This window comes from Rhineura floridana, chromosome 9, assembly GCF_030035675.1.
Source record: "Rhineura floridana isolate rRhiFlo1 chromosome 9, rRhiFlo1.hap2, whole genome shotgun sequence".
Lineage (NCBI taxonomy): Eukaryota > Metazoa > Chordata > Lepidosauria > Squamata > Rhineuridae > Rhineura > Rhineura floridana.
Genome location: NC_084488.1, coordinates 64,644,410 through 64,666,895, shown reverse-complemented (window position 1 = coordinate 64,666,895; position 22,486 = coordinate 64,644,410). Strand labels below are relative to the sequence as shown.

Genomic DNA, 22,486 nt, shown 5'->3' with positions numbered 1-22,486 from the left:
CTCCTTGATTTGATTTATTGATTTATTAGCCTGCATGTAGCCAAGATCTGGTTCTACATGACCTGGTCTAATGCCACTTGGGAACAGACAGTCTTGCATGAATGGCTCTTCAAGCATTTCTGCCCTGAGGAGGGACAAAAGGCTGGGTACTGTTAAGCCTATTGACCAAAGTGGACCTTTGTGGGGCAGTCAGTGGCCTCCTTTCTGTAGTATTTGTGCAAAGCGATTGGTGATGGACAGTGTGGTGTCTATGAAGCTGTTGACACAGTTGGCAAGGCAAGTTTCTGTTCTGGAATCCAGCTTGGAACCTGGCTTGTCGACACATTTATCCCAGCAGACCTCCATGAAGTTGTGAACCTGGGCGGTGAGGCGGGCCCGCTGCTCCTCGACGGCCACCAGGCGCTGCAGCTCCGAGGCTTTGGCCTCCCTCTCCGGGTCCTCCATGGCGGGAGGTGGGAAAGGCCTCTTTGCCGCAGCAACCGCCGCCGCCGCCACAGGAAGGACACGAGCTCTGCACTCCTGTGTTAGGGTATCAATCTGTAGTTTCTTTAATTTTTTTTAATATTAAACAAATCCTTTATGCAGACGCCACATATGCTTTCCTTTATGGCCTTTCATTGTATTGTGATAGTGGTGTCTGAAGTCTTGTTATCAATAAAGTAGTTTTTTTAGGCTACCTTGATCAGTTCGGTGCTTAATAAGAAGAGCCAGGCTGAACCTCCAAATTGGAGAGCTTTTAGCAGCGCTCATATTAAAGAACGAACCCGCAATCGGGTCATGGTCAGTTATACCAATGACTCCTATTGATGCTTGACTGATCTGTGAAAACAATGTCCCTGAGACCAAAATGCCATCCAAACATGTGTGAGTTTGATGCACCTGAAGAAGAAAGCGAAACTATGATCTCCAGGGTGCATTTCAGAAAAAATGTTCTTCAGTCCCAATCTATTCAGCAGCTGCAAATTTTTTCAACTTGTCCTTTAATGAATTATGCTTCCTTTGATTGATCAGCCCAATCAAGATTTAGTCAACAACTCTGGATCTAAGCCTTTCAAATTGATATTTAGGTCTCCCCTAGGATAAAATCACTCTTACCACATTTTTCTAACTTCGGAAATAAATTATTCAGGAATCCAATTTGTCCAAATTTGGTACATATATGGAACCTATTATTAATAATCTGGAACCCTCCAAAAGACCCATTAAGAATAGGAAACAACCTCCCAGGTCCCATAGGATTTTATGTACCTCAAAAGGAAAAGTCCTTTTAAAAATAACAGCAACCCCCCTAAACTTAGGTAAACCAATGGCCAAATAATGTTTGTCAAGGTAACCATGTTTTAAAAGTTGAACAGAAAGATGTGGGGAATGAATTTCTTGAAGAAAAATGCTATCAGGTGCCACATCTTTTACATAACGAGTCATTCTTTGTCTTTTTACTTTGTCCCCCAACCATTTCACATTGTCACTACCTTTACTTCAGTCATAATGATTTTTTATAAAGTCGATATTTTGATCCCCCTTGTGAAACGTTTCAATAAAGTGAGTCCTTAACAGCCCCCCCACCACCTTCTTTTTCCCCACTCCCAATCCTCACTAAACTTTCCCCAACTAACTGAACCATCTGAACCTGTTCAAATCATAGACAATGTGATGCCACCAACACTAAAGAAGGCTTAAAATTCATGTTCGGTATCATAATAGGCCTGACCATGTAAATCCATATAGTTTCACTGGAACCACACTTATGCATCCAAGCAAAGAACTGGGACTTAGACCCCTGTGTATTAACAGAAAATAATTTGGAGGGAAGGTCACCAAACAAAGTTAAGAAATATAATAAAAAGAGAACCATGATCATCTCTATTCCATTCCCCTCCAGAAACATTATAAGAATGATGTTATTTTAATGCAGAAATTACCCCTCCTCACAACTTCCCCCTCAAAGATAAGCAAAATATACAAACAGTATTTTGGACTCTCCTAAACAAGAAAAACTTCCAAGCAGTCATGTAAAGGTAGTACTAGTGTTATGTGTTCTCCTTAGCCAAAGCAGGAACCTGGTCCTCGAAGGACCTGGTCTAGGCAATTTTTCAATTGCTGGTCGACAGTAGATTCCAATGGAGTAGGACGCTTATGAAGACGCCAGCCTCCACAGCTGCACTCTCAGTTTAAATCTCTCTTTTGTTGGATGTCTTCCTCATTTCTCTCCATGTCTTTTTTCCTGAGATCTTCTTTCCTGAGGTCTTCAGGAGGTTCCAGATTACATGCATTTAACAGAGACAGGGCTTCCTTCATGGTGCTCGCTGTCAACAAGTCTCCATTCCTTGAAATGCTCATCTGAAAGGGAAAGTCCAGTCGGTATTTGATGCCCGCCTTGTGTAGGAGAGCAGTGATCAGGAGTGTAGCAAGACAATTTGCATTGGGTGGGCAGAGATAAAAATTGGGCGGCAGGCAGAATGGTTGGGGCATCTGTCACTACAAAAGAGGTTTCTGGGGGAAAGTTTTCTTAAGTAATGACAAAAAAATAAACCCCAATTTATGCATTTTAATTAGGAAATATAATTTGTGAAGTTTATAGAAAAGCACATCAAATTAAAATGCAATATTTTCCACATGCAAAATAGTTATGTAAACTAAATAACAGTGACTAGGAAGTAAATGTATATCGTGCAAGTCATCCTACCATAATGATCTGAACTATTAATAGTCTGATGTGCCGTGATTTCTCTGCAAACATGCAAAGAACTGTTCACTTGAAATTCCTTCAAATATGTTACTTTCAAAAGCCAAGATTACGAAGTTTGCTGCCTGAAGACAGCAGGAGAAGCCAATGTGGCTTCACAAAATGCTTGGAGATTACCTGAAAACAAAAAGAGAGTCCAAACATTAGTGTGTGCTCAGATGTGAATATATCTGATTTGTTGTGCACAATGAACTTTGTTATTCATTTAAGTAGAGAGGCTACATCTCTCTTTGTATATAGATTGGATCCCTTTGAAATGAATATTAAAAGTGTTGTGCATGTAGGAATTTGGTGTATATGCTGGAGTATCAACATATTAAAGTATTTGTTGGTTCAGGAAAACTCTGTCTTAAAGGGGGGACTTTGAAATGTATCAGGCCGGGTGTTCGCTGTATTCCAGTCATCAGCACACTTTCAGTCACCCAAGAACTACTCGTTCTATTGGACACATATTGCACTCACTGCACATTTCTCGTAGTGTCTGGGACATTTTAATTGGCAGGAAATGAATCTAATTTTAATATAAAATGACTTTTGGAAGGGTTGCTTTTCTAAGTGATGGTGTAAGCAAAATAATAGAAGAAAAAGAGAGGTGAAAATAATGCTAACGAGAAAGGTATAATGGGGAGGGGGACATGATTTTGATAATCTGTTCCATACTAAGCTCTTTTACTGGCAATTTTAAAAGATAGCTGATTTACTTACAGTCTAGGGATGTATCTCTGAAGACAAGGCTTTTGCCCTCAAATGATTACAGCGCCATCCATTTCAAATGATGAATTTTCTAAAGTAAGATAAGCCTTTGCAAAACTGAACAGCTCTTCAAGACTTTTGTAGAGGTAAATTATTAAAGTTAATAACACAGAAGTATTTAGTACATTTTCTAGCTTGCCTTTAATTGGCAACAAAATCCATTATAGTCCACAAATCCTCCCTAGAATTATTTCTCATTATGTACCCAAAATGCATTGATTTTTTTTCTACTTCTCTTCTCATTCTTTTGTTCTGGATCTTTGTTAGTAGAACATAATAGTGTTTCTTATGGGACATACAAGACTCTGTGTTATAAATAGCTTAATTAATCACTGTTTGGGAAATGCTGTGAATGTAAAAAGGCTATGGCTGTTTTTCTTCTCTTGCTTCTTTTTAACTTGGGATAGTATTATCCCACATAATACATATGAAGATGCAGACAGGGTATGTATGATCTCCTAGATGTGCTCATTTAGATAAATGCCCCAAACATTTTTCAAATGAGTCATATTGGTAATATGTGCAAATTAAGGAAGAGAAAGGTTTCCAATTACTCCTTCCCTTCATTGCACAATTATAGCTGGGATTGTAATTTCAGGTTTGCATCTCAAGCAACATTAATATAAAATCTTGTCTTGATTTAAGGATCATATTTTAGTTTAAGCAAACCTCTTCTGCACATAGGAAAAACTGATAGACCTCAAATTACATATACATCCTTTGTTTTAGCTGTTGGGGATCTCTATTAAAAAGTTATGAGTGGGTTCATAGATTCAAGACTTTAGCTTTGGTTTTAAGAATACATTTCTATCTCCAAGGATTTCTGAGACAATCTTGGAAATATTTAACCCCATTTATCTGGGAGTAAGCACCATGGAGTTCAGTGGGCCTTACTTCTGAGTAGACTCAGTTAAGATTGCAGCCTATTTATTTATTTAGTCAAACAAAGATGTATACCCTGCCAATAACTATTAAAACCAGCTATAAAATACACTAGGCAGTATTCAATGTTAGTCCTATGCAGAGTAGACCCATTGAAGTTAATAGACGACTAATTAAGGTTTATTCATTTCATTGGATCTACTCTGAGATGGACTTAGTTGAATACAACTCACAATATTCCAAAAATGAAAGTTAATAAAAACAGACAGGTGCAACAGATGAAACAGAGGCATTGGATTAAAAATTATATATCCAAGAAAACAAAAGCCTGCCTAAATAGAAAGGTTTTTGCCATATGGTGAAACACCATGAGAGAGGGAGTAAAGAATTTCATAATTTAGATTCCAGATCAGACTACAGGCAGCCAAAAGCAAGGGTTCAATAATTATTATCCTTCTCTATATGCTTACTACTCATTCCTTTCTTGTTGCTTTGGTGATATGATTTATGAAGATGTGTGGATTAAACTATGCAAGAAAGATGTGTAGGGATGCTGATTTCCCTATTGCCTACATTGTCTTTGGGCATTAGGGCAGTGTTCTGCCAAGAGGGGGGAGGCATGGGCGGTGCATGCTTAAGTAGTCCCAGCTGCCCCACCCCACATGGCCATGCCAGCATGCAAGCATGCTGTGTACTCACTCCTGCCATCTACCAAGATGGCAGAGGGGGCATCAACCCCAGGCCACAAAGCATGCCCCATGGTCAAGAATACTCACATTTATTTTAAAATGTATACCCCACTTTTTGAAGAACCTCCTCCACAAAGGAGCTTATCTCCAATAAAAGCCAACTCCAATCTTCAATAAAAACCAGGTAGGCCTCTTTATGTATAAATACACACAACATCATTATCATATCACAGTAACCATTGTAATTTTTATTCTGTTCTTCAGCCAAAAAAGGCTACCAAGGTGGTTTACAATATCCATAAGCAGACAGATCCTGCCCTCAGGCTCACAGTCTAAGAGACATAACACGAAAGGAAAAGAGACTGGAAGGCAGTAGGGAAAAAACAAACTCAGACCCCAATTCCTGGTTATAGAAATCTTGTTCTCTGTAATGGAATGGAAAAATTTGGTGAGGAGTCAAAAACTTCTGGTCTTTCAACAGATCTGATGTAGAGGCCCTGTAGTGCCCTCTCTTTCAGAACCTGATGGAATGGCTGCTGTAGACAATTTAGAGATGAGCATGACGGAGCTGGTCGCACATGGAATTGATACTTGGGATTTTACAGAATACAATAAGCAAAACAAGAACAGAACCAAAAATAAGGGGAAAGGAAACTGCTCCAAAGGACTGCTCTAAACAATTCAGATGTCAACAATGGAGGGAGGGAATGGAGGGTAAAGTCAAAGGAGATTGGGGGAAACAGGAAAACCAAGAACAACAAGGATAAATCTAACTGAGTAAATTCAAACTGAGTAAATTCAGTTACATGCATTTAAGCTTCATTTCAGTTAGTAGTGAGGACTAAAGTGCTAAGGTGAAGGCTTCATGGTAGAGTCCTGCCTTATCTATGAAGATGCACAAGGCAAGACAAAAAGTCAGCAAGATGCACAAATCATTTATGGGAGTTGTGAAAAAGTGAGCATGAGCAATATGACCTTTCATGGGATGATAGTGTGCAGCTTTCTGAGAATGGGTATGATATGTGGCTGAAGGACATGAAAGAATGGTTGACTGGGCTCCTTGAACTGCTACTAATTTGGCTATTCAAATTATCTAACCCCTGTGAAACCTCTTAGAGAAGAGCTGACTAGTCAAAGTGGGGTGTTTAAAACAGAAGTAACCCTGCTTGGATTAGTGAGGCTTCTGTTCAAGACAAGCAAAAACCCCTTCAAGCTTGCCTTGCTTTACCTCATACTTCATCTATACCAGCCAGTGGTTAGATTGCAAGTTATTTTGCCTGGTTCTCTCCCTCTTACACAATAAGATATATATATTTTGCACTGGACATCTTGCATACCTAGCAGCAGGCATCAGCACCTGCCATCCTTGAGCAGCTGCTAGGGTCCACCAACAATAGCTCCCTTGGACATTCTCCAACCATGCTGACTGGCTGACTTGAGCCCCCATTTAAATTTCCCACAATGCCCCAGAGCAATACTCCTTTGGGTCACTGTGTAAAGAAATTAGGTAAACTCAGATGCCAAATGCTGGTCAGAGTGCTGCTACTGCCAATGTCAGATAAAGCCACCAGGATCCACTAATAGGCAAGGGGAGCACTAGAGGGTCTCCAGGGAACCCCTAAACCTGGAACTAGCCTTGTCTAGCAATAGCATTATTTATTTATTTATTAAATTCCTGAGAAGCAGCCCAGGGCAGCAAACAAAAACACTAAAAGCACTTTAAAACATCTTAAAAACAAATCACTGGTAACAATCTATGTCTACAGATTAGGAAGAGTCCATGGCTCAGTAAGGTGACTGATATAAGCTTTATATCAGGGTGTGTAAAAGGTAGATTGGAAACTACTGGTAGATTTCTGGGTGATCTGAAGTTTATCAACAAGGATTTCTGACTCCCAATTGTTTAACAATGGCAACAACAAAATGATCCACACGTTCCTTATATTAGTGAAATGAAGAAAGTTGGGAGAGGGATAACCAGGAATGGAATTTTGTGTGGACTGTGAGTTCAGTCCAGTTCTGGCACTCAGGACCAATTACTGGCCCCAGGTTTTGTTTTTAAAAAATCTGCATGCATGCACCAGCTCTGGTTGATGGATCTTGGGGTTTGAAAACAAACAAACGTAGATTCTGAATCTGTCCACCCTTGTTTTACATGCATAAGGTCCCAGATCAGTTCTGAGACCTTAAGAATCTCAGATGGCAGGACTGGGAAAGACTTTGGAGGCCAGTTGCCACATAGGTTATTGGTCTGACTTGATATGCATGTTCCAATACAGATTTTCACATTTATGGTCTGCCTTTTAACATTTTAACAGATGTTCTGTTTTAACATATATGCTACCAAAACTCCACCATAAATAAAATTGGATGTGGTAGACTATTGTGTAATTATGTTTTCAGGCATATATGAAACTGCACTAAAGAGGAATGTAGCCAATAATGAGATATAGTAAGAAGAATTATATTTTGTCTTCTTTTAAGAAACCAGATATTGCTACAGATAGATTCTGGTCACTGAATGCAATGGGTTTCCACTAAGAAAATTATGAAAATTTTATCCTGATGAAGCATAATAGAGGGATCATTTTGTTAGCTTGTATTAGGGATGAATGAATCTGTCAATTTTGGTTTCCCTCAGTTCATTTCATGCATATTTCTCCTTAGTCATTTCTGTGAGTAATTTTGCCTAATATACATTTTACAAGCAATTGTTTTTTTTCAAAAATATGTGTATTTTTGGGCTGAAGAACTAAATTGCAAATTTTGGACAACCATGAATTTAAAAGGATAGCTGCGTTTCTGTTCACATATTCTGGAAAATGTGAATTAGGTAGGTTCATGTGTGAACCAAATTTGTTTGCACTAGCATGAAATTATATATGGTTCAGCAAAACTGGATTTTTTTCCAAAAAGGACTGACTGGTTGTACATTGATATTTTTTAAAAAAATATTTCTTTGTAACTTACTCGAGCCAGCTGAATGCTGAGTACTTCACCATCAACTGTCATGTTCTTTCTTACACCCTAACTTAAAAGAATTATATTGGTTAAACATGTCCAGGACATCCTGTCATCAAAGGTACCCTTCAACTACATGACTGCTTAATCCCATTCACCTGTATAACCATATGTAGTTTGAAACTAGATAATGATAACCATACTGGGCACAACAGAAATTGCAAGGCTTTTGTGGTATTACATAATATTATTCATCAAACCTTCATGTACTCTTTTGACTAAGCCAAATGCCACTGGCACCAATTATACAATTATTCTATTCATGGCCTAAACTGTAAGAGATGTATTGTGCTGCCAAAATTTTCAGCAAAGGTCAAGCTTTCACATGTGACTATATTATTTTTTACCCAGACGTACACTTTTGGCACATATCATTGCACAATTTTCATTATGCATTATTATTGTTAGAAAATACTGATTCTTTAAAACTTAGAACTCATATCTATTTATATCCTTTTAACATGGCATCCATCTGTGCACTTATCAGTTTTTCAGTTCAGGAGGTCTGCTTTTACTTATCACTGCTGTTTATTCAATGAGACATTCTAAGGTCATATGCTCTCCTTGAGATTAACACAGAGAAATACTTGCTTTGGACAAGGCTGAAAACCTCACACATATTCCTTAATCAACTATGTCAATCAACCTTTCATATTACACTTACAAAGTTGAACAAAAGCTTTTTAAAAATAAAATTAATTAGGCTTCAAAGTCAATGTCCCATATTCAAACACTTTAGAGATTAGTTTTTGGGAAAATCATTAGTAAGCAGTAAAGATCTAATATGTATATACACACAAGAGATAAAACAGAATGAGAAACTATGGATCAGAGATTTTTTTTAATCTATGTGTTTCTGAGTTGGCAATGTGGCATCCACAGGCTCCATTGTGCTCACCAGTGTGTACCACCTATGGTGCCCACCAGTAAATATGCCCTCCAAAATCGACAATGCACAAGAGATTTTTGTACATTCTGCACAGTTCCTGTTTGCACTGGTTTAGCCTCTCCTACATTAAACATGCCCCTTTACTCACCCTCCCATAAATTCTGAACAGATGAGGGGTGCAAAGAGCTTTTATCTGTGAGTGAGCACAGCAATGACTGATATAGGTGCCTTCCTCCCACTGATGGGGCAACTGATGGGAAAGTATTCCAAAACCATTTTGTGGTCCTGTCTCTTTTTCCTGCTCTTTTAGATGTGGCAGCCATTTTGTGTTATGCCACATGTCCATAGCAGCAATATTGTGTTATACCATACCATATGGCAGCTATTTAATGACTGGCACCAAAGCACCAAATGTGCCCACTGAACCCAAAAGATTGATGACTTTTGAACTAAGGGATGGATGAAACAGTCTATTTCGAGTCATATAACTTTTACATCTGTTCATTCATAAGTCTGTTCCATCCCAATTCCACATTAATCTACAGTTTTATTTTTTAAACGTTTGCACAAAAATTCACATTTAAATAGTATTTAAATAAATATTTTTGAACACATTTTCTCACAAAAATGCATTTAAAATACATTTTGATTTTTTTCAGCCACTTAGTGCAACACAAAATTTAAAGAAGTGCAAAATGTGATGGATAACCATGTTCCTCACATTATTTTTGGAAGTGTGGATCAAGTCAGTTCATACTGGTATTCTCAAAGGTAAAGTTCCTCAAGAATCCATAGTCAGACTTTCCGAGCTCAGCATTATCTGCACTGATTAGCAATGTCTCTCCAAGGTTTCAGGAAGGAATATTTCCAGCTCTACCATGAAAACCTGGGACCTTCTGCATGCAAAGCACATACTCTGTTTTATGTATATGGAGGCATATGTTCTATATATGGGATATGGCCATTTCCAACTTTTGACTTGTCAGTTTATTTTATGAAGTTTCTAGCTTTCAGGGGGGGAAGGGAAAGGAAAAAAGAAAAAGACAAAACTTAATCCCATTATGTGGAATTGTGTCACCTTCTCCCAGTAGCCTTTGAGCCTTATGCACACTGGCAGCCTTGGCAAGCTGGCTGTTAAAATGTCAGCCCACAGGACTAGCTGCATGAAACTTCATCGATTGGTAGGCAGAAAAGGTTCGTAGAAGAGACAGTAGCATATTAAATCCCAGTGGATTATAACAGATAACCGGAATTAAGAAAGCTCAGTCTTACTTCCTACTTTCTTAAATGAGGGCAATGGGTATTGGGATATATTCTTGGGAATTTTGGTCCTAGCACCAGTATGATATTTTGCTCCTTAACAGCCCAATCCTGTACATCTCTACTCAGATGTAAGACCCACTGCATTCAATGGGACTTGATCCCAGATAAGCATATACAGAATTGCAGCCTCATAGTTATAACTCTTCTCACCCTGGAACCATAGTGGTAAATCTCAACTGGGAATGCTCACATTCTGCTGTTGCTCTAGGCATGGGGGGGGGTTTGTATAGCTTTCCCAAGAACATTTGAAACATAATTTTGTGACTGAGCAATCAAAAGTCAGTTTAGAGAAGCAAGTATGATTAGCAACATAATTTTTGCTTTTTCCATAAAACACAGTCCCCCCTTTCTATTAGGAACCTGGGAAGCTGCCTTAAACCAAGTCAAACCATTGGTCTATCGAGCTCACTGCTGTCTACAATGATAGTCAGTGGCTCTCCAGGTTTTCAGAAGGGGAACATTCCCAACCCTACCTAGAGATGCTTACCTAGAGATGCTCAGTTGCTCTACCACTGAGCTATTGCTGAGTGAAGAACATTCTGTTAGACTCTGGAGAGCAAGCAGAAGAATAAATCACTCAGAAAATTAGAGAGTGAGCTGAACTGTCTTTTGACCTGAAATTCTAATCCTATAAAAATTCAGGTACTGTGTTATTGCGTAGGGTAATAAGCAGATGCCAAATATTTCCGAGTTTATTTATTTATTTATTTTGTATCCCGCCCTTCCTCCCAGCAGGAGCCCAGGGCGGCAAACAAAGCACTAAAACACTTTAAGACATCATAAAAACAGATCTTAAAATACATTAAAACAAGACAGCATTAAAAACATTTTTTAAAAAAACAACAACTTTAAAAAAGGGTTAAAACATTATTAAAAAACATATTAAACAATTCTGACACAAATGCAGACTGGGATAGGTCTCAACTTAAAAGGCTTGTTGAAAGAGGAAAGTCTTCAAAAGGCGCTGAAAAGATAGCAGAGATGGCGCCTGCCTAATATTCAAAGGGAGGGAGTTCAAGCATAGTGATTTCTACCATGCTGTAGAAATGTTGGTTCCTAGAATGAATGCACTCTGTCAAATATTGAATACATTTTTGATACAAAGAGTAGGTATGCCAGACTTTTTTTCCTTTGCTGTTGAAGGAAAATATTAACATAAAGCAATATATGCCTTCTTCAGCAAATGAACAGGGCATTGGAGTTCAGACAACCTCACACAATGTATTTGCTACAGACTCCTGATATTTAAAATGAAGTTTCTTTAGAAGATATGAGTAGATAGAAAATAAGTAGCATGACAATTAAACAGTTAGATATCAGTATATTTTGCATAAAAATAGCAACTGCATGTTCCAGTGTAGGATATTATGAGTCAGGATTATGTAGATTATTTTAATGTATAACATAGTTGCCAAACCTGTAAATAACAGCAACAAAAATCACATTTACACAGTACTTTTGGGAGTGCAAAGCACTTCACATGCAGTTTGTTTGTTTATTACATTTATATCCCACCTTTCTTTTATCATAGAAATGCAAGGTGGTTCCCAGGCAGTCTCCCATCCAGTCACTGACCAGACCTGCTTAGTAATCTTTCCAATAACACTTTAAGGTGAACCAGTAGTATTATTGTTCCCATGCTGCAGACGTGGGGCTGAGACTGTGAGAGTAGTGGCTTGCTGTACCACTACTAAAGCATAGAGAAGGGCAGAGGGACAATTTTCATCAACATTGTGACTGGGGAGAGAAGTCTTAAATCAGGACCAGATCCCTAATTCCTCACCACCCACCATCCCATGGGTCAACTTTGACATGCTATGTACTGCTGTTCTTTCGTGGGGCAAATGGGTGTGGTTTGTGGGGAATGGCCTCACATGCCCAACTGAGATCCATGTTAGGTCTGCAGGTTGGAGTTTCCCCACCAATGGCTTAAACCATTAACAAAACATGTAGTTAAGCCCTATAACTAAGTCCCATGCACCCCAGGTGGAAATAATGCAGCTGGGCATGTTGAAGAACATCCCAGCCTTAAGTATGAGGTCTGTGGGGTCTCCGCTGCCCACAGCAAGCCCCCCCCAACACATACATGTTCTGCCACTTGCAAAGGCGCATTGCTTGGAAGGGGAAAACCGGCGGGGAGAGCTGGCTAGTGGCAAACTCAACATAATCAGAGAAAGTTTAGGTTCAGCTTGTATTGAGATAGGCAGGATTTCCAAAGTGTTTGAGTTCTGTTTCCAAACTCCTCAGATTTCAGATTTGCTGACATCACTATCCTTGAGGTGAAATTTGAGCCAGGGATTTCCCAAGTCTCATGATCCAATGCATGTTTATCCAGACGTAAGTCCATTGATGTGGAACAGAAATGGGAGGAAGCACAGCTCTGGGACTTTTTTCAGAGTAGGAGCCCAGTCTGGCAAAAGAATGTGATACAGAGACATTCAGGTATTTCTATTGGCTATGACAGATTCACATAGAGGAAATTAAAGAATGAGGAACTATGCAGAGGCTGGATCATGCTTTCCTTTGATGGGATTGTTACTTCAATTAGTTTAAACTTCTTTGCATGTTTGTTTGCATATCTAATTAAAGGCTAAATGTTTCAGCTGCCTGTAGGTCATTTGTTAAAGTTACATGTGCTTTATATATTTAGCCTATGCTGTCAGAATTCAGAACCTCTGAGTTCAATGCAGCTCACTTCTAGGAAACCGTGCATAGGATTGTAATCATGCCACATGGCTTCCAACATGTTAGCCACTACCAGGGATGGCCAATGGAATGCCCCCCAGGTGGCACTGGATTACAGCTCCCATCAACCCCAGCCCACATGGTCAATGGTCAGGGAGGATGGTAGTTGTAGTTTGGCAACATCTGGAGGGTATAATGTTTGCTGTGCCTACATTACAACATCCTTTGCCAAGTCATTCTCCTATGAGTGTCAGGTGATCCTGACAAATTGAGTATTATAATATGTACTGCTGTTCTTTGCTGGGTGGGTGTCTATCATAGATCAACATAGATCAACATAGCTGCCTACATTGGATTCTCCTGGAGGATGTGGCAATAGGATTTCCTTCTTTTCTTATTAGTGTAGCTAACGATTCTCCTTACAGGCATGGCACTATCATGATAACTTCATTTACTTCAAAGTTGCCCACTCCATCACTAAGTCCTATTGAGTTCAATGGAGCTTACTCTCAAGCAAGTAGGCATTGGATTGCAGCCTAAGGCTCTAATCCTATACATACTTCCCTGGTAGTAAATCTCATTGATTTAGGACTTAATTTTGAGTAGACATACATAGGATTGCACTACTGATCACACATTATACAGGCTTTTCTTTCCCAGTATGCAAGGAGGCTTTAATGAGACAGTGTGTGTATTTTTAAAGGAATTCCTGTCAGCAGCATCTTTAGCCTAGTTTTCTGGGTCAAGGAAGCTGCATGTCTGCAGCTGAGGAATTTGGCCTTTAGAGTTTGTTGTTATGAAATGCAGAGGGTGGTATCATCTGTGTAAAGATGGGTATTGACACATTTGGCTCAATAACAGGGATCTATAAGGAATGTTTGTGTAGCTCTGAGGTGCTCTGCAAAATTAGATTGCAGCTTCCAAAACTGTCTTTATGACTTTAACCAACTGCACAATTAAAGTTAACATGTAATAGTACTATCTGGTAGTTTATATACAATCATTATAACCCATTTCAAGCTTTGTGTCTTTGCATTATTATGGATTCCTTCGGCAGCATGCAGTCAACTAATTTATAGATCCATCTTTCTTATGTCTAATTCCATGACCATTTTCCTGAAGATGAACTGTACTGAGTGTGTTACGATGAGTGTATGCTGCAGCGGGCTACCAGTTTCTTTCTCAGAATGCCCCCCAAAATGGTGTTACATCATGATGTAGCCTTGTTCCAGCACATGCTGGGAGAGGAAGCAGTAGATGTTGGGAGGTGGCTGCAGGAATGGTCTCCTGCCACCTCTGACAGCAAGAACAAAGAAAGAACAAACAAAAACAAAAAAGAAACATCCTCCCTCCCAAATTTATGAAAGTTTTTGTGCTCTATGAATTTTGGGTCCCTTTTGTTCCATTCTCCACTGAGGGATTATGACACTTAAGTTTCAGCTCAGTACTTCTGGCTTCAGCCCAGGCCAAAATCTACAAGTCCAGTGGTTCCCCAACTTTTTTCCCCCATGGACCACTTGAAAACTGCTGAAGATTTTGGTGGACTGCTTAATGATTTTTCTGCTCGTTGTAGGAATTGTAATGCACTGTGTACATGCTGTATGATTTTCAATTGTAGTTGTATGGCTTCTTTAATTTCCTATATTGTATTTTATAATATTACAATTTGCATTTCATAGAATTCAAATTATAATAAAGTAAAATAAAGGAAGCAATAAAATGCAATTAAAAATCAATATGAATATTTAATGTGGCCATGCCACGGACCACCTGTATAACGCTCGTGGAGCACAGAGTAAAAATCCCAATTCTAGTGGCACTGCATGGGTATAGCAGAAGGGCCCCCAAACCACATGTCTTCACAAGAGTTTGAGGCTGATGGCTATCATTAACTGAACAGCCACAATACCTTCCAGTGAGAGGCAAAGTTACCTCTTTGTATCAAGAACTTCCAACAGGTTGTGTGATAAGTCCCTCAGGTTTATGTGAATTCCGCTTAAAATCATATTCTTGTATCCAGCTACCAAATCTTGCCCCAAACAAGCTCTAGATAATAGATTTATTGAAGTACCCCAATTATAACTTTCTTTTGCCTGTATTTTGATATGTGTATTGGATATATTAGCTAGAAATCTGAGTACTTCACTTTCATTCAGTGAAATCTCAGAGCTTCACAATTTTTACTCTCCCCCCCCCGCCAAAAAAAATACCCATATAGAACAAAACCCAACAACTGTAGATTCCTTTTGCTCGGAGCCATATGTTTATCTGAGAATATGTTCAAACTGGAGAGAGATCGTTATGCATCCGCACTGAGTATTTGAAAAGGTAAATTAATCTAAAGTGATCATGAGTAAATGAAAATGAGGTGGGACTAGGTGGTGAGGGAGGGGATGGGGTTGATGATTGCTCCTGGATAAATTGTTTTGGCACAGACATTGTAAAGATGAGTATGCTTATCTTAGAATGCTCTTTGTTGATAGGGTTTAAAAATATGGTTTAAAAATACTGTTGTCATTTTCTGCGAGACTAATGAAATGATCCTGAATCACAGCTGAAACTAGTTTGGTAAAATCATGTGCATGTTACATGAAGCTTGGAAAAGACTTTTAAAAACAAATGCAATGCACTTCAATTCACTGTGTATGCATGCATAAATACACATGCATGTACATATATACACAACACGTGCACCGCCATGGGTGGTGAAGGTGAAGCATTTACTCCAGACCTTTGGTCATTAAGCAATGTTTGCTTGTGTTGAAACATGTAGAGGTCAAGGGTTGTACCATCTTGCCTCATAAAGTCTTAACTTGATCTTTATCGAGGTAATAAGCTCCACTATCAGTTGTAACAAGGAGCCGATGGAGACTGCAAGTGGACATGTGGATTTGAGCAAGAAAATTTTGGAATTACAAAGAAGTTCAAAAGGTCAGCTGCAATTTGATAAAGAGGATTAATACAGTGAAGGAGTCTCTGCCATAGTCAAAGAACATTGCTAAACCTAATCCGATGGAACAATGGATTCTTACATACAGTAGAAACTTATTTTTTGAGTTTTCAAATTGAACTCAGGCAGTTCAATAGATATTTTCACTTTATATCTTTTTTACCTGTCCCCACTTGTCCTTTCTACACATTATCCTAATTGTAACAGCACATACTAACAATTTTCTCCCATTATTCCTTTGGCTCTAAAAGTGCTTTGCATCAGATAGTTTGGCATAGCTTCTACTGCTGCCTCCAGCATCGGAAGCAGTCTGTCTCTTATTACCAGTTGCTGGGGAGCACAAGTGAGGAGAGTACTGTTGTGCTTATGTGCTGTTTTGTGCTTATGTGCTGTTTGCAGGCTTCCCATAAGCATCTGGTTGCCCACTACGAGAACAGGATGCTAGACTAGATGGGTGTTTGGTCTGATCCAGCAGGACTCTTTATATGTTCTTATATATTGCTGCCAATATTATCTTATTGCTATACTGCAGGTGTGGGGAACCTTTGGCCCTCCAGATGTTGTTGAACTACAGCTCCCATCAGCCTCAGCAAGCATGACCAATGGTTACGGCTGATAAGAGTTGTAATTCAGCAACATCTGGAGGGTCAAAGGTTCCCTACACCACAGGTTCTGAACAACAAAGGTTCCCTGCATCTGCTATATTGCCAAGTGGCATTATAGTTTTCATCAGAGAAATATGTAAGAATAAGAACTTGCAATCAAATCAACTAGAGCAGGGATGGGCAGAAGGTAGAGCACTAACTAGTCTACTGGATGCTTGTGTGACAGGATTGTGAGCTCACTTCTGGAGCTGAAAACAAATTCCTGGCTGAGCATGTGCTCAGAGGCATCCTGTTCCTTAATTCTATGTGTATCCCCTGCTCAGAGCCACTATCTTGGACCTGGCTCTGGTTGGTGAACATTGGGATTCAAACAAAGAACCAAACAAAAAATAGATTACACAAATCTGAAGTCTGTCCAACCCTGAACTAGAGTGTGTTTGCACAAAATCACTTTCTGGATCCATCCTGGTATTGTGATGGACGTGAGTGAAATCAAATAGTTTAGAGGAGAATTCATCCTGGAATGTGAAAATAGAAAATAGGAAGGAAAGGGAGGGGAACAATATGAGATATTATGAGGTATCATCATCATCAGCCTCCATAATCTAGACCATGATGTAATGTATCAGACTCACAACCAGAGATGAAGTGTGCTTCAAAGAGAAGCCTGCAGAGCCAGTATCCCCATATATATCAACCAAGAGAGCAAGCCACATGCTATAGCAGAAGGCAAAACAACAGCAATAGCAACAATAACCCAGGGCCTCTATTTAATCTGACCTTGATTTTCTGCCAAAAAAACAGTTCCATGTAGCTGGAATATATAAAGGGGACTTACCATGTAAACTGACACTCTGTCAGGAAAAGTATCTTTTCCAGCACTGCAAGTTTCTGGGTCCCAATATTGTTGACATGGAGATTTTTCCACAACATTGACATTGATCTATGTAGCGAGCCTCTTACATGTGATACAACAGTTTTATGGTGAACCATTAATGCACCACAGTAGTTTTAACTGACATCTATTGTTATAATGTAGGAGAGCTGCATCTTCCAAAGAAAAAAGTGTGTGTATGAGAGAGATTAACTCATCATCCTGACTCTAGGTGAAGCAGTCCATGATGTACCTGAGGAAGGAATCTCTCTCACACACACACTGGGTGGTGTGGAAGATGAGTTTTATGATACTACAGGCCACAACTGAAGTACCAGAATAGTAACCACAAACACATTCAGCTATGACTTGAAGTCAATGTGAATTATATTTTTTTATGTTGTACGTCGCCCAGAGTGGCTGGTAAACCAGCCAGATGGGCGACTAATAAATTTAATAAATAAAAATAAATAAATAAATAAATAAATAAGGTGCATTACTTACGACAGGCCACCCAACAGACTCACGACCAATTAGGGAGCTGCAGATTCTTGGGCACATTTACCATCTCTGTACTTCATTTATGTCATCATTATGTCATCAGAGATATGTTTCCTATATAGTCAGCACAATTCTTCAGGGGGTTTGTGGTATGTCAGTAATAGAGGTAATTGACTGACATTGTTGGTAGAGATTAGAATGGGAATGAGAAGCAGCCAGTCTGTCACGCTATCCACCACCAGATGTATTTATGCAGTAGAGCCAGTCTTACAACTTTTCCAAGGACGGGTAGGAGTTGGCTCAGGGGTGCCAATTTGTTGACAAAGCATCAGACTGTAATTTCCCTCAAAGAAGGAACCTTGTGCTTCTGTATGCATTTGTCCCAAAAGGATATAGTGGTGAACCTGAAAAACTAGTGCAACATTTCTTTGCAAATACTCGTTCATATTTTAAGTCCATAAGCAACTGTATGTAAACCTTTGTTTTCAGTTTATATTGTGACAAAATGTCACTAAAATAGTTCTAGAATGAAATGAAAATTGTTTTCAAATCTGAATGCATTGTATTCTTAAATTTAAAGGGTCGTTTCACTGCCTACCTATTGGTGTAGGCTCCATTACTGAATGGCAATTATATTAGTGGATATTATACAGCCACAAGAGTGGCTGTATACTATAGCCAGCGTGGATTTTTCACATTCTGCAATGTTAAATTGAAAATACCCCCATGACATTCTGATGTTTCCCATAAGCTCATTTCAAAACCAACCCTTACAAAATTTATAGTCGTGAGGTCAGAAACACTTGCTTAACAACATTCTCAATTTTCATGGTGATACACAAAACAGTCAGAGAGAACAGAGAGTTCAAAGTCTGAAAAGAGAGGGAAAAAGAGCACTTTTGGACTTTTTTCTGTCAGAGTTCTCATAATCTGTTGAAATTCATTAAAAATCAGCCATGTTCACAGAGTACCTGGAATCCTATTACTGACCTTGCCCCATACTCTGGCCTTCATCTTCTGCAGTTTAAAAGTTTAAAAAATGCCTGGCTGATTTGTAATTAATTTAAGAAATCTTGCATTGAACTGAATGATAGTGTCAGGCATGCTCATTAAGAACCAACTGTCAGTGTTCTAAAAGCCAGACTCACAGCTGCTTGGCTTGGCTAATCAGGGGGCCACACCCACACCAGAATTTGATTTCACTTGAGACAGTCATAGCTTCCGCCAAAGAATCCTGGGAAGTGTAGTTTCTGAAGGGTGCTGAGAGAAGACTCCTATTCCACTGACAGAGCTCCAGTGGCCAGACTGGTTTAACAGTCAGCCACCCTGATTGAAGGTCTGTGAGGGGAACAGGGTGTCTTCTAGCAACTCTCAGCACCCTTCACTAATTACACTTCCCAGGATTCTTTGAGAGAAGCCATGACTGTCTAAAGAGAAATGTGCAAATATAAGAGGAAGGCAGGAAGAGGGTGATGATTCACCAAAGGTTATTCCCATAAGGAGTTGGCGCCTTCCTCTAACAGAGAACTCAATTTCTTCTGCTTACTAGTGCTATCGTCTCCAGAACTCTATTGCCCAGACTGTGCTAGCAATAGCAGTGAGGGACAGTAAGGCTAACAGGAATGGGAAAAGAGCAAAATATAAAAATACCCATGTTGTAACTAAAAGAAAAATAAATATAATTGCCGCTTAGCTCTGCTTTTCTGCCTCTTCCTGGCACTTTAACTATAGAATGGCCATTTCAACCTATACAGCAATATATATTTTACGTGCTTCTTATCAACACAGGAAGCTACCATATGCCAAGTCAGGCCATTGGTGCCTTTAGCTCAGTATTATCTATACTGAATGCTTTTGGCTCTCCAGGATTGTGGGCAGGGAACATGCTCAGCCTTACCTGAGCCTTTTGGTGGAAAGCATTTGACCTGCCATAGAGCTAAAAGTTCAAAGGCCCAGAATGGTGGATGGGGCTGACCAAAAGATCTGAAGGGGAATCAGGTTGGCAAAAGCTGGCTTACATATGTTAGAATTTTATAAAATTATTATCCAACATTGAAAAAGACTGTGAAGTCCAGCAGATTCTGGTAGGGGTATGAAGCACTGTGAGAACCCCAATATGTTATATCAAAACTGTAAGATCAACCATTAGCCATACATAAATAAATTGATGAAAATTGTTAGCCATTAACAATTGAATATAAATGAAATATTTGTTTCAAATTGGAGGAGTATAAAATAATAAAAATGAGTATGTTTTCAAAGCATATTTTTCCTCATGCAGTGCCTAACACAGATCCCAGACATTTTGAACAGTGTAAATATTAAATATTTTACAACTGTTGAGACAAGCAAGCAAACAAACAAAAAAACCCAACTGTTTGGGGTTAGAACTGTTGAGTCTAGATTTAGCCTATTATAAATTGCCGCATGGAATTAATTTGAGCTATAGGCTGTTTGTAATGATGTTCCAGTTTATTGTTTTATTATTCATGGGGGACTTGTAGCATTTATTTAAATCACATATTTTTATCAATTTGAATCCTTTCAAATCACCATCACCTATCAAATTCTTCCCCCCTTTTGGTGAGATGAACTATATTTTTAAACCTCTAATCCATTTTCCAAAACATATTGTTTGTGCTTTGCTTACATGCTGGGAATTTGTGAGTTTAAAATTTAAGCCATGCTCAGATGGGGCCTATTTCAGAAACCAGGTCCAGCATTTCTGATTGGTGCAGTCCAGAGATGCAATGTTTTTAGACCCTTACAGGCTAAAACAGCTTATTAGGGACTCAGTGAGCGGGAACCATGACGTCTGTACAATTTGCTTCCTGCAGTAAGGATGGAGCACTGGCTTGGGCTATAGAACCACACTAGGGATGGAATGATGTGTCAGTGTTGGTTCTCTCAATTTCTCATTTTTCTAATCTTAAATTCAGTTTTCCACATTTTTGCAGCAATTTATGAACTTAAATACAATCATAAAATTTCTTCAGCATTTTAGTGTGAATTTCTCCTAATAAATACATTTTTGTATGTAGTTTTGACAAATGTACACATTTTTGCAAGCAAGTTATGGTAGTGTAATGCATTTTTGTATGCTATTTTCACCATTATGCATTTTATACATATTTTCCTTAAATATATGCATTTTTATAAACACTGGTTGGTTTGAGAACCTCATTGCAGAATTCAGATAACTGCGAATGTTGAGGGATGGCTGTATTTCAGTTTTCATATTATTTCAGAAAGTGCAAATTTGATAAATTTGGTTTTGCATGCAATTTGAATTGAATTTCTCTCCCATCCCTAAACCATACTAGGAGCATGGAAACCTATTATTTGAACATTACTTGGTCTCCTTTGCAGAGTAACCATGTCAAATATTTTTCATTCTCTTCTTCCCTTTCCCATCCATACCTCTCTGCTGAAATGTGTTAGTTATCAGATCATTAACTGAATATAGTATATAGAGCTTGCTTGGAATAGTTATTTCCTATGACAGAAACATTCTACATTAGTTCAGAGCCAGAAGATTGCAATCTGCTTACCATGTGAATTGTCCTAATCATAGAGACTCCCCACACCAGTGTATTGTTGAGTCTCTTTACATGATCAGGGCCCTCCCTGTGATTACCAGATTTATATGATATAATCTCCCGCTTGGAATACAACAAATCAGAAGTGGTTTTGGGAGGGGAGCCCTCTGAATTGGTCTTAACGCTATCATTGACATTTGTCCCACTAGCCCCATTTGCCCAAGCAACAATTGATAGACAAGTTCAATCTTCACAGTCTTAGCATGAATTTTAATGTTTTTTTATTAAGTGTATAAGTATTTGTCAAGACAAGCAGCTTCAATCTCTATTGAAATATTAAAGTTTGCCCCACACCCGGAATGAAGACTCAAGACAGGGATTGGATAAAGGTTATATTTATTAAAATATAACATGAGGAAAACCTGTGGCAACCAAACAAAAGTGTAGTAAACAGAAACTCCTGCCTGCTGCTAAGGGCCAAAACACTCCAGAGCAACACCTCCACCCAAGTTGTCATGGAGGCTAAACCATCTTCCCATAAAGGGAAGCCATAGGTATGTGGCCTGACAGGTGCCAGCCACCCCTGCTGCTCAGTGTTCAATAGGTGGCAGTTCCCAGGCCCCTAGAGCACCACATCAAGCAGCCCCCCAAGCTGGTTGACAATAGGGGATGGTTGGTGAAGTGGCCTCCACCCAAAATGCCTTAGATTGATGGCTATTATCTAAACCTGCTACCTGCCCGCACTAAATGCCAAACAAACCAAACAGCAGAACCAATCCCTAACCCACCATAAGCCAATCAAAATTCAGAGCAGTGTGAAGTAGGCAAAACAAGGAGCAGCCAAAATTAGGGTGCTCTCAAAAAAATCATACTCATCCCCAACTATGGTGACTGGCTAAGCCCACATGGCCAAAGGGTAGGAAGGTGGGATGCCTCTAATAAGAGAAGGGAGATTCGTGGGAGGGATAAGCTTTTATTTGCAAGCCCCTCCCCTATGACTCTATTGGCCCTAAAGGCCACATGGTGAGG

The 22,486-nt window shown here is 39.1% G+C and overlaps 1 protein-coding gene across 1 annotated transcript; it reads right to left on the bottom strand.

Moving 5' to 3' along the window:
- Nucleotides 1-23: 23 nt before the first annotated feature.
- Nucleotides 24-497, bottom strand: LOC133364130 (mitochondrial import inner membrane translocase subunit Tim8 A-like). Its single transcript, XM_061584274.1, has one exon. It carries the CDS (start codon nt 442-444, stop codon nt 190-192), a length of 255 nt encoding a protein of 84 aa, XP_061440258.1. The 5' UTR covers nt 445-497; the 3' UTR covers nt 24-189.
- Between the last annotated feature and the right edge of the window lie 21,989 nt (nt 498-22,486).

What these genes read in the sequence shown, in the direction of transcription:
- LOC133364130 (XM_061584274.1), bottom strand. Translation starts at nt 444, where the DNA reads ATGGAGGACCCGGAGAGGGAGGCCAAAGCCTCGGAGCTGCAGCGCCTG.